The sequence below is a fragment of the Belonocnema kinseyi genome, chromosome 2, assembly GCF_010883055.1.
Source record: "Belonocnema kinseyi isolate 2016_QV_RU_SX_M_011 chromosome 2, B_treatae_v1, whole genome shotgun sequence".
NCBI lineage: Eukaryota > Metazoa > Arthropoda > Insecta > Hymenoptera > Cynipidae > Belonocnema > Belonocnema kinseyi.
Window position 1 is genome coordinate 79,940,311 of NC_046658.1, and position 13,174 is coordinate 79,953,484.

The window sequence follows — 13,174 nt, forward strand, 5'->3', positions numbered from 1 at the left end:
AAAAACGCGTGATACAATTTTTTTCTTTTTTGGTTTAAAATAACAGAGAATTACCCGGTAAGAAGAAAAGAATTCAGAAAAATTCAGAATCTGAATTCCAATTAATACGTGAATTTTCCTCCGTCGAAAGTTCCACCAAGAAGTACAAAAAAAAAGCAAAATCTATTCTTTTTAGTCGACTTAGAAAAATTTAATGGAAGCGTATTGAAAGGAATTAAAAAATGAAGGGATGCAAAAGAAAGAATAGAAAGACAGAGAATAATTTCATTTTAAAGACGAAAAACCTAGTCCTTTTAATCGATCAGTTATAAATATAAAATAATTATGTTAATAGAAATAATTTGTAGTATTTTCAAAGAATATTTTTATAACTCTGTTTAAAGATAAATTAATTTTGCTCCCTTGCGCAACATTATTAAATGAATTTATTAGTATTTATTACATCTGTACTTTGTTTAAACAATATAAAATATTACAACTAAAATTACTCCACCGTTATCGCAGACAAGAAATTGAAGTTCCAAAACTTACGGAGGAGTACAAACTATTTACGTGCACATATTTTGTGGACATAATAGGGGAAATTAATTAAGTCGAAAATACAGCATGTAAGTATCTAATTAAAAATAACCATGAGAGGTGTGTCTACTGATCGAAGTAACAGGAATTAAAAAAGTGGAAAATATATTCGCCTGCATGGAATACAACTCAAGTGTCAATCTTTAAGGAAATAAAAAAAAAATTGGTTTCGGAGATAAACCTATTCTTTCGTTGGGCACTTATCCCGATGGAAAATTTTCTATTCTTCTCTTCTTACCGGGTATCTCCGAAACATAAAAAAGAGAAACTGGATGTGTAAACACATTTGCGTTAAAGTTAATCGAGACTAGCCGCACCCTAATGAATAGTGTGCTAATTTCGAGGCCTGTATATTTAAAAAAACGAATGGAGAGCTATAAAAAATAAATTTTCATCGAAAATAAACTGAAGATCCCGCTCTTCTGACTTTAGTTCACCAGGGCAACACTAGATAGACCTAGTGAATGGACATTGGAGTGGATTCAATTTATCCACCGCGCAGATAGATAGAACCCACAACAAAAATTGTCACCGCTCCTACATTGTAGGAAATTATTAATTGCTGAAAATTTGTTGCCCACTGTTTACAATACATTCAGTTCCCTCAGTTACAACAACTTCATTATTTCAAAATGTGACATCCTTAAAAAATATAATGAATTCAGTGTTTCAATCAGCTTTAGTCTGTTAAAATAATTCTCAGACTATGAATATTTAAATTATTCCCTGCTACGATTAAAATAGTAGCTTTTGAGGACTAATCACTTCAATTGATAATGGCAACTGTCAAAGTGACCGAGCAAAAAGTTATTCTATGTGGGGAATACGGCGTGGGAAAAACTTCTATTTTTAGGCGATTTGCCAACAATTCTTTTGTCAATAACAGCGACAGAAAATCAACGCTTGGAATTGATAATATTGACAAGGAATATGTTGTAGATGACAGACGGATACGTGTGAGTATCATACGCAAAAAATTGAAAAATTCAGCCTTCGAAAGATAAGAAATTAACTAGTTTACTTGAAGTCACTTGTCTTTTATTTCTTATAGTGCATGACAGGGGACTTCTCAGAAGCATATGACATTTCTCTATTACGTACTTGATATAATTTAATTTATTATTAAAGAAATTGTAACACGTTATTGCTATACGTAACTAAGATAAGCAATACGTTGTTAATATTAATTAAATTTATAAAACTTCCTTAACTTTTTCAAGATTTTTGGGAATTTGAACTTTCTGAAAAATGAAAGTCTAGAAAAATCAATTCTGGGAAAATTAAATCAGGATATCTAGTGATCTTAGGAATAAAATTCAGTCTTTCAAATTTGAATGTTTTGTAATTTGAAGGTTTTGTAATCTTGGATATCTTTTGAAATATTTAAAATCTTTGTGAAATCCTTGAAATAATGTAAAATCTTTTGGAATTGTTTGAAATCCTTGTCAAATATTTTTAAATCTGCTAACATTTTTTAAATCTAACATACACGTCATTGTACAACCTTTTTAATCCTTGTGTAATCTTTGAAAGCTCTAAAAAATTTTAAAATCTTTATAAAACTTTTGAAATCTTTGACATATTTTTATGAAATCTACAAAAATCTTTTGAAACCTTTGATTTGACATTTTTTAAAACCGTAAGAAAATTTTTGAAATATTTGTGAAATCTTTTTAAAAATCTTTGACATCTTTTGAACATCCTTTCAAATATATTTGTGAAATCTCTGACAAGCTTAAAATCTTGGAAATATGATTTTCAACGCCTCTGTAAAATCTTTTGAATGTTTATAAAATTTTGTGAATTATTTTCGGTAGAAGAGTCTACTATTACATTTTTGGTTAAAAATATTCATATTTTTTGGTTAAAAATTTAATTATTTTGTTGAAAATTCAACAATTCTGTTCAACAGTAATCCCTATTTGTTAAAAATTAAACTGTTTGTTTTTTATTAATAATCCTTTGTTTGGAAAATTTATCTATTTTTGTAGAAATTTCATCACTCTTGGTTAAAAATTGTATTATTTTGTTGGAAATTCGTCTGTTTGGATTGAAAAGTGTACTATTAATTTTTTGTTCAAGAATATTCATCTTTTAAGGTTAGAAATTAAATTTTTTGTTGAAAAGTCAAAAATTTTGTTCAACCGTCATCCTTATTATAAAATTGATTTTTTTTCTAAATATTCGTCTTTTTGGTTTAAAAATCTATTTCTTTCTGTAGAAATTGTACCTTTATTGGTTAAAAATGTCAATGTCTGGTTAAAAATGAATAATTTTGGATTAAAAATTCGTTTTTTTTTTCGTAAAAAATACATTTTTGTTTGTTAAAAATTAGGTATTTTATTGGAAATTTGTCATTTGGCTTTAATATTCAACAATTTGGTATAAAATTCTACTGTTTGGTACAAAATTAGACTATCTTGCAGAAATTTTGTTTCTGCTGAACATTAATTCTCATCAATTAAAATTTAACTACTTCATTTTTGTCAAAAATCGATATTTTTTTATTTAAAAATTTTATTGTGTAGTTAAAAAAATGTAGAAATGAAAAAAGTATAAATTAATAACTAATAAAATAAAATATTTATTTGAAAATTTATGTAATTTGTACAAAATTCATCTTTTTTGGCCGAAAATGAATTGTTTTGGTTTAAAATTCAACTATTTGGTTAAAAATGTATGTATATTGTTCAAAATACAACTTTATGTTTGACAATTAAACTATTATGCTAAACATTCAGTTGTTTTTCTGAAAGATTATGCTTTTGGCTTAAAACTTCACAATTTGTTTATTGACTGAAAGATAATTCCTGGTTAAATAATCGTCCTTTTCATTCGAAAATAGTGTGTTTAATGTCATTTTTTTCGTCATAGTAGCAAAATCGTGTCATCGCATTAAAAAAGTGTCAAATACTATCAATATAGTGGTGTATCTAAATCCTAATCTTGCAAAAAAAAAGCAATTTTTCAAATGTTTCATGTCCGAACGCTGGCAATTTAATTTGGATTTGAGCAGACCTATATAATAATATTGAAAATTATTTTGGACTTTGCAGCTGCAACTTTGGGACACTGGGGGTATGGAAAGGGTAGCATCAGTGACATCGAGTTATTATAAATTCGCAGAAGCCGCTATTTTGGTATTTGCACTCGACAATGCCACCTCCTTTCACCTTCTTTCTCAGCACCTGCTTGATATAGTCACCTACGCTGAAAATGCAAAGATATTTCTTTGTGGGAACAAAAGCGATCTCGAGGGTGCAAGTCCACAAGTCACAGATGTCGAGATGGAGCAATTCTGGTAATCCTGTTCCTTTAATTTAATTTAAAAAGCTATAAAAATATCTTTGACTACACTCTTGTATATTTTAATCACTGGTATAGTTTGTATAATATAGTATATCTGTTACAATACTTAAAATGAGTAGTTCTACACTATTCGCTACACTTAAAAATGTATTTACATCGAAAAATGATAGAAGTAAAATCACATTATACAGGGGCGGCTCAAAATGTAGGTAAAATAGTTTTCCGAATGGAATATTTTAAAGGTGGTGGTCACTTTTATGAATCTAAATTCTTCTTCTTGCATTTTTACAAAGAAAAAAATCCCAGTCTTTTCCCGGTTTTCAAAAAATGTTCACGGTCATTGTATTACATGAATTTAAACTCTTAGAGCTTGAAATTTGATTACTTCAATACTAACATTAGATGCCGCTAAAGATCAAATATTTAAATTTCTATAAATTCAGCAAATCAAAGCTTTTTGTTTTAAAAAATTAAGACCACGCTATAATTTTTAATACTTTCAATTGAAGAATCAGTCAATAAATTTGCAACTTCGCATAATTATATCATTTTTAGTCATTTTAAGTTAGAAACATTAAAAATTGAAGAATTGCAATTTTTTTAAGCTAAAGGTTTTTTTTAAAGTAGAAGTTTAATTGTTATTTTTTCATCAAAATTTAACGCTTTTACTTACAAATTAACAATTCGTTAAATGTATATTTTAACATTGCAACTTTAATGATAGCGGAATGATGACAAAAAATTCTGAGAAATAAAATTACTGACATTGTAAAATATTCGTCATCATAAAATTGCTGAAAGAGGATAATTTCCGAAATATGAAATTCCCAAATCTTAAAAATTAAAAATTGTCTGCATAATAAATGAAATAAAAAATATACTCATAAAATAAATGTCTTTTATTTACATATTATTATTTAATTATTTCTTAATTGTTTAGATTCGGGAATTTTATAATTCGTGAATTTTCTTATGGTCAGAAATATTACACTAGCGAATATTTTGTAATGTCGGTAATTTTATTTAAGGAATTTTCTATTATCGGAAAATTTATTTTTCGGGATTTTTCAGACATCCCTGAAAAATTACCATTTTTGGTAGAAATGTTATGTTTTTTAAAAATTGAAAATGCACCTCTTTGGTTGAAAATTTATCTATTTTGGTTGAGGATTGAACTCCTTGTTTAAAATTTAAACTATTTTGTTAAAACTTTATTTTTCTGGTAGAAGATTAATCATTTTATTTTAAAATTAATCCATTTTTGGTTACATTATTAAAATATTGTAGTTGGAAATTCAATTAATTACATGAAAGTTGAACTAATTTGTTAAGAATTTATTCTTTTGGTAAAGATTCATCACTTTATCATTTTTTTGTTTGAAAAATCTTTCTTTTGGTTTTAACGTTACTTTTTTAACTTAAAGTTTAACTATTCCATATCTGGTTGAAAAATTGATCTTTAATAGTCAAAAATTAAACTATTTGTTTGGAAATAATTCTTTCAATTGAAAATTCAATTATTTGTTCGAAAGATTTGTATTGGTAGAAAATTCGTCTTTTTGGTTTGAAAATTCTCATGTTTTTGTAAAAATTCAATTTTTCCTTAAAAATGAAACTGTTTAGTTAAAAATAATTTTTGTTCGAGTTGAGGATTGAAATACTTCCTTAGAAGTTGCACTCTTTCGTTTTAAATTCATTTTTCTGGTCGATGATTCATAATTTTAATTGAAAATTCGTTCTTTTTTTTGGTAGAAAATAAATTTTGTTCACTGAAAGTTGAACTATTCTATTTTTGGTTGAAAATGAAAATATTTTATTGAAAATTCGTTATTTTTGTAGAATTCAAAAGCTTTTCTTTAAAATTAAAGTCTTTTGGTTGAGAATTCAACCACTAAGTTGAGAGTTGAACTATTTTCTTTCGGTGCAAGATTTATTACTTTAGTCGAAAATTGATCTTTTTGGTTAGAAATTCAATGCTTTTTTTGAAAATTCTCTCTTTTTTGTTCAACATTAATGATTTTAACTGAAAATTTAAAGGTTCGACTTTTGATTTAAAATTGATCTTTTTTATTTGAAACTGTAACTATTTTGGTCAAAAATTCATGTACTTGGTTGAAAGTTCGTCCTTTTTTTTGAAAAATAATCTATTTTGGTATAAATTAAATTTTTTCGGGATAAAAATGCAACTGTTTAGTTAAAGCTTCAGTGTTTTTGTTTGAGGATTCAAATATTTTGTTCAAAATTCGTCTTTTTGGGCAGAATTCAATTGTTTTTGATTAAAAAAAATTTTTTTAGTTAAAATATCAACTATTACCTTTTTCATTCAGAATTCCTTGAATTAGTAGAAAATTTTTTTATTTTAAATTAGTCAATTGTTTGATTTTAAACAGATTCCGAACCATTTTATGAAAACAATTATTGTTTAATTTTTAATACTGGAACTACAGTTCAATTTAAATAATAATAATAATTTATATTTACCGTTGATGAGCTAAAAACGTTTTTTATCAACAAATTTAAATTTCTAACGCTTTTAATTTTTCATGGCATAAATCTTCTTCTAAGTTAACAATATAAAGAGTTAAAATCAAACTAAAATTCGTGATATTTCAAATAATTGGATAGATTTTTCTTTTAAAACGATTGGTAAAATTCCCGGTCAAAAAGAAAATTCACTGCAATTTCCTGGTCCGGCGGCCACCTTCTCTTACTTTATAATCTAGATCAAATTTGGAAAATTACTTTACTCGCATTTTCGATTGATAGTTCCAACTCCCTTTGCGCCAAACACGAACATAAGTTTTCACAATACTATTTGAACACAAAATAATCAAATTAATTTTCCTCGGGTGTTCATGACTAACTTCTAAAACCTCTTTTCAGTGAACAATGTCACAATCTGATCTCAGGAACTTACAAAACTTCGTGCAAAACTGGAGCGGGTATAAACGAAATGTTTGAAGACATTGCACAGCATCTAGTTGAAGCTAATCGTTCTCGAATGGACCTTCATGACATGGAGAAGGACCACTTTAAAATTTCTTACGCCGACGAGGCTACTGAATCTTCTTGCTTATGTTAAGCCGGCTCTTTCCTGGTACTAAAGCTTCTTTGCTCAAATGCCTACTTCAAGACAGAAACACACACAAACTAAAGGTGCAGTGATAAAAACTTTTAACCAAACTCCGAATCAAGACTTTAACGAGAGTACGAATTGAGTATACCGATCCTCGCAAGCTTTTTTTTTAAATCTATGAGTATATGAGACAATGTCAGGGTGGCCGTTGTAATAAAGAAAAACATTCCTGGCGATTTTCCGGGTAGGAAATATTTTCAAAGGTCAATGAAATTTTGAAAATTCTAAATCTTGAAGATAAAACTTTTTCACTTGAAGTAATAAAAACTGAACTGTGAATTAAAAAACTCAAAGTAGAAATCTTGAGTTTTATAAATTTAAAATTAAAGTTTAAGAATATTTTTGTCATTTTTTTAATTCAAACGCTCAATAATTTACAAGTATAAAATTGAAGCTATTAACTCTTTTTAGCGAAACAATTTTAAATTAAATGAACTCAAAATGCTGAATTTTAAACTTTTATAAATTGTACAGTTCAAAGGTTCAGATCCAGTTGAAAAAATATAAATCTACGTATCATTTTCAATGCTCTAAATTGAAGCACGAATCAAACAATTTCAAATTTAAAAAAATAACATCATTTTAAGCAAATTAAAAATTGAACCTTAAAACTTTTTTAACTGAATACTTTAAATGAGAAGTTAAAAATTTTAATTTTAAGTAGTTTCAAATCAATAATTGATCAATTGTTATTTATGCATTAAAATTTGCTTTTTTTTTGCAATATTCTCTTCAAATGATTTTTTCAAAATAAATTATTTTCAATTTCTCCACGAATATCAAGAAACATTTTTTATTATCTTAAAAGAACTGTCTACTATTACGTCTCTGGCTATCCTAAAATCTACAAAAATCTACATTATGATGAAGTTTTTTTTTAATTTGTAAAAAATTTCTAAATGTGTTTATTGGCAAATTTGAAATTTTTTTTTCAAATATTCTCTGAAATAAATTTTTCTTTTAAAACCTTTTTAAATTCTTAAAATATTTCGACGTTTTTTCCGAATTCTGCAAAAATCCACATTTTATTTTGAATTATTTCAAATTTTTCAGTAATTTTAAAAACATTCCCAATTCCTGAAAAGCTTATATTTTTTTAATCTGCAAAAATCTACGTTTTGTTTTAAATAATTTTAAATTAATTTTGAATCTTTGAAAAAAAAACTTTTAAATATCTTTTCCAATTACTTGAATTTTTGATAAATTAATAAGTGTTAATTTGTTATATATACAATTGATATTTGATTTATAATTGCTCGTTTACAATGAACAGTAAAATATTGCTGATCATTAAATAATTCAGTTTCTTTCTCAAATAAAACACTACGTTAGGATTTGAAATTTAATAAAAGCGTTTAATTACGAATCCATTAATTTGAGGTCGTTTTAAAATAAAAAATACTTTATGAAGTTTCAATGGGCTTTATAAAGTTCATTATCTAATTTATATTTGCAACAGTTGATGAACTGCAAACTTTTTTATCCAGAATTTCAGACGCTTTAGTTTTTTATTGTTTTAGGTCTTCAAAACTGCATTTGAAAGTTTTCTTTAAAATTAATAATGTACGCTTAAAAATCAGAAAAGAGAAAAGATAGACAAATTTCTTAAATTGCACTATATTTGCGAAATTCTCGGATAAAAAGTAAATTCATTGGCATTTGCCGACTTAGTGGCCACCCTGCAATGTGCATCACTGGTTGTCGAAAATCTGATCAGTTGAAACAAAATAAGTCGTTTCTTTGATCGGTTGTGCTTGATCTTATTAGAATATATAAACTGTATGTTTTGTTTTTTATAACACGTTTATAAACCTACGTTCTAAGGTGCGTTAGTGCTGGGTCCACTTAATCGTTGTAAGATCGACGCCGTCCTGGACCATTTCCCACAATGGGCTGTAATCAAAAAATGAATGAGCTTCTAAAAGAGATTTAAAACTACTTGTAAAAGATATTCTCGATTGCTTTTCATTGTACATATTAACTGCTTCATAAGAGTCTAGTTTTGCAGGACTAATGAACTATTAGCTGATAATATTTAACCGAACAAAGCGATAAATGGACAGATCTTCTTTTGAATAAAAATTTTTACAGTGCACAATAACGAACCTCATTTCCCTCAAGCGATTTACATGGAATATCGTATTTTCAGCGGTGAAGTCTACTTCCTCCTTCGTTGTAAATCGTCCAATTCCAAATCTACAGAACAGGAAAATTTTTTATGTAATTTAGAAATTACAACTTTAAATTAGTGATCCGAGTGTTTACCCGAAAGATGATTTAAAATTACCGGTTTTATCTCGCTCAATTGCTAGTTTTTCCCGGTCAATTTAAAGGAGTTCAAAGGATTAGAATTATTTTGAAAGATTTTAAGAGATTTCTAAACATTTTAAATAATTTCCTATTTGGAAGAAGATATTTCGGAAAGAATTATAATTTTGAATTGAAACATCAGATAGTGTTTGGATATACGAATCACAATTCTATTTTGGAACAAAGTATTTTGCACAAGTATTCTAATTCTTAACTCAACAGGGACTTTTTTAACTACTTTCTTCCAAAGGGACAGAAATTCCCTGTTTCAAGACAAAATTCAATTTATTTACAAAAATTCCCTGTTTAAGGTCAGAACTATACGTATTTACAAGGTTTTCTACATTAATTCATAAATATAGTAACTCCCTTTTTTAAATTTTGAAGAAGAAAGATTCAAATTCTGGCAAATTTTCATTCGCAAAAAAAACTTTCAAATTCAAAAAAATTCAAATTCTGAATAAGGAATATTGAAAATCTAACGAATTTGGACTTAAAACGGGGATTTTTTTTAAAATTCCAATTTCATAAAACAGAATATCAATTATTTTCCCAAATTTTCCGTTCCATGTCAAAAATTACCCATACAAAGACAAAATTATAATTTTTTACTAAATTCTCGGTTAAAAAATCAAACTTAAAATTCTTTACGGTACAATTAATATAATTAATAATATAATTACAATTAAATTAATTTCCGAAATTCCCTGTTTCAAGTCAGACTTATACAAATTCACAAAATTTTCTACTATAGTCAGAAACATAGTAACTTTTTTTTTACTAAAATTGGGAGAAGAATGTTTCAAATTGTGATTAATTCTATCTTGGCATAGTGATTTTTTAAAATTCCTTTCTTCCAAATCAAAATTCCTTTCCAAAATTCACGTTCCACATTAAACACTCCCTATTCCAAGTCAAATTATATTTCTATATATTATATTTTTATATTTTTCTCTCTTTTTTTTAGGCCGATGTTGTAAATCAATACTCGATCAAGTGTTTTCTTCGTTCTTAAAGTGAAACTAAAACGGAAATTATCATTCTTTACGGCAATGTCTAATTTTATCACTGACCTATAATTCGTTTAGAAATTTTCTGTCCCAAAGTCAAAACTGCAATTCTTTACGGAATTTCTCTATTCCAAAATGTCCAAATTATAATTCTTTGAGAAATTCCCTGTCCAAAAGTCAAGATTACAATTCATTAGAGGAATTTCCCGCCTCAATTTAAAAATTATATTTATTTACTGAAATTATCTGTCCTAACTCAAAATTATAAATTTTTTAGAAAATGTACTGTCTCATAGTAAAAATTAAAATTCTTTACTAAAATCAAAGTGCCCGCTATGAATAATTAAAGGCCGAAATTTTAGCCTTGTAACATTTTTCATATAGAATATTTTATAAATGGAATAAAACAATTTATAATTTTAATTTATCAATTTTAATTTATTATTCTCGTTGCCAAATTTACTTGAAAAAAGTGAAAGTCACCTATTTAAATCGAAAAAGTGATCAAATGTGACTAATTTAACCAAAAGAGTGACTAATGTACATTAATAATGTGACTTACGTTCTTTTGAAAAAAGAAATCAAAAGAATTCGATTGATAAGACTTCAAAACAATTCAAGGTAATTTCAAGTTGAAATAAAAATAAATTCAAGCGAATTGAGAAATATTGAAAAATATCAAACAATGCATCAAATTCAATAAGTTTGAAATGAGTTTACAACAATTCTAGGAAATTCAAAAAAAATGATGAAATTCCTAAAAATTTGAGGCGAATTAAACAAAAAATAAGAAAAAAAATCCATTGAATTGAGTAGTATTTAGAGAATTTACAAGAGTTCAAGTGAATTAAAACAATTAAAATGAATTCCAAATGTTTTAAAAGTATTCTGGATAAATTAATGAGAATTCACAGTGAATTTTAAATGAATTCTTATAAATTGAAAGAAATATTTAAAAATCACTTAAAACTCATAAAACATTATAAAAACCCATGTCATTCTAGAAAAATTTGATATTTCCTGAAATTCTGGAAAATGTATTGAAATACCTTAAATGCTTTCAAATTTCGAAATTTTAGAAAATTCTTTAAAACATCAGATTTTTTTAACCCCTTCGAATCATTCAAATCCTTGGAAATTCTTTGACAAATTTGTAATCTCATGAATCTTTGGAAGCCTTGAAATCTTTTGAAATATTTTAAATACTTTGCAATATTTTTAAATCCCCTGAAATTTCGTGTGGTTCTTGAAAATTCCTTGTTTTTTTTATCCCCTAAAATATTTTAAATCATTTGAAATACCTTGAGACTTTTTGAATCTCTTGAAAATTCCTTTAAAATATTAATCCTTAAGATTTTATGAAAATTCCTTGAAATCTTTTAAAATACCCTAAAATATTTTAAATTTTATGCAATATTCTTTGGAATTAAAAAAAAACTAAAATCATTCAAAGATATTGAAATCTCTTCGAATTATTGAAATCAATTGAATATTCCTTGGAATATTTTTAAATAGCCTAAAACACAATAGATTCTAGATAATATTTTTAAATACCTTTAAATCATTTAATCCTTAGAAATACCTTGACAAATGTTCAATCCCGTGAAAATACCTTAGAATCTTTTGCTATACCCTAATATATTGCAAATTCTTGAAATCCCTTCAAACTTTTTAAAGCTTGATTAAAATACCCTAAAATCTTTGAAATTCCTTAAAATCTTTAAAAATATCTTGCAATATTTGAAGCTTTAAAAATAGATTAGAATTTTTTTAAATACCCTAAGTCTTTAAAATTCCCTTGAATCCGTTGAAATTACTGAAATATATTAGAAACTCCCAGCAATCTTTTAAAATAACCTAAAATATTTCAAATCCTTATAAATTCCTAGACATTTTTTTAAATCCTTGGAATTTTAAGAACTACCCTAAAATCTTGAAATTCTTTGGAATGTTTAAATTATTCAAATCTAATGAAAATTCTTCGGAATATTTTCAAATAGCCTAAATATTTCATATCCTTAGAAATATGTTGAAATCCCTTGAAATTTAGAAATCTCTTGCAAAATCTTTGTAATTTTGACAAATAATCTAAAATCTTTAAAATGAAAAAGTGACTAAAAGTTACTATGTTCCCTGACTTTTGCAATTTTTCTTTAAAAATCCCTAAATTTTCAAGAGTTTGTCACAAAATTTTATTTTAATAATTTTTCCGTTTTTTGTTTGTTTTTGTTTCTTTACAAAAATATTCTATTCCAATCCAGAATTAGTGTGAGCAAATATATGGAACATATATTAGTACAGTCGAGAGAAAAATCCCGTTCACGAAATCATATTTTAGGTTTTTTTTCCCCGTGAGCAAAATTTCCCCTCATTTCCCAGTTTTCCCGATTTCACAGCTAGGTAGACTCCCTGAAAATTCTGAAGGTGAAATTGTATTTTTTAAAATAAATAAAAACCTTATGCTAGAATGCGCCAGATCTTCGGAAGCCCCGATAGCCCGGAGAACATAGCTTGGTTCTAAACTTGCACTCGTGCATGCTGATCCGCTGCTCAAGGCTATGTCTTTTAAAGCCATTAATAAAGACTCTCCTTCCACACAGGCAAAGGAAAGATTCACACAGCCCGGATACCACGCAACAGGATCTCCGTTTCGCACCACGTGCGTCAAATTTGATGTTATACTGTCTATCAATCGATTTGCAAGGCCTGTTATATATTTGTGGTCATACTGAAAAAAAGGTATTATCGTATTATCAATTGTCCATAAACTGAGTTGCCAATTTTGGACTATTTTTTACCCCCGTTACACCTCGTTGACGTCACTAGTTTT

The 13,174-nt window shown here is 26.8% G+C and overlaps 2 protein-coding genes across 2 annotated transcripts in view; one reads left to right on the forward strand and one right to left on the reverse strand.

Moving 5' to 3' along the window:
• The first annotated feature begins 1,045 nt into the window (after positions 1–1,045).
• Positions 1,046–7,280, forward strand: LOC117167087 (GTP-binding protein ypt7). The gene is made up of 3 exons (XM_033351713.1): positions 1,046–1,535; positions 3,636–3,880; positions 6,772–7,280. The coding sequence occupies exons 1-3, from the start codon at positions 1,356–1,358 to the stop codon at positions 6,968–6,970; spliced, it is 624 nt and encodes a 207-aa protein (XP_033207604.1). The 5' UTR covers positions 1,046–1,355; the 3' UTR covers positions 6,971–7,280.
• Positions 7,281–8,625: 1,345 nt separating this feature from the next.
• Positions 8,626–13,174, reverse strand: part of LOC117167917 (cysteine desulfurase, mitochondrial) — a 22,522-nt gene continuing 17,973 nt past the window's right edge. The window contains exons 8-10 of the mRNA XM_033353162.1: positions 12,801–13,072; positions 9,131–9,220; positions 8,626–8,917 (exon numbers count right to left, since the gene is read on the reverse strand). Of these exons, the coding sequence (XP_033209053.1) occupies positions 8,854–8,917; positions 9,131–9,220; positions 12,801–13,072 (426 nt within the window). The 3' untranslated portion in view covers positions 8,626–8,853. The remainder of the gene's footprint in view (positions 8,918–9,130; positions 9,221–12,800; positions 13,073–13,174) is intronic.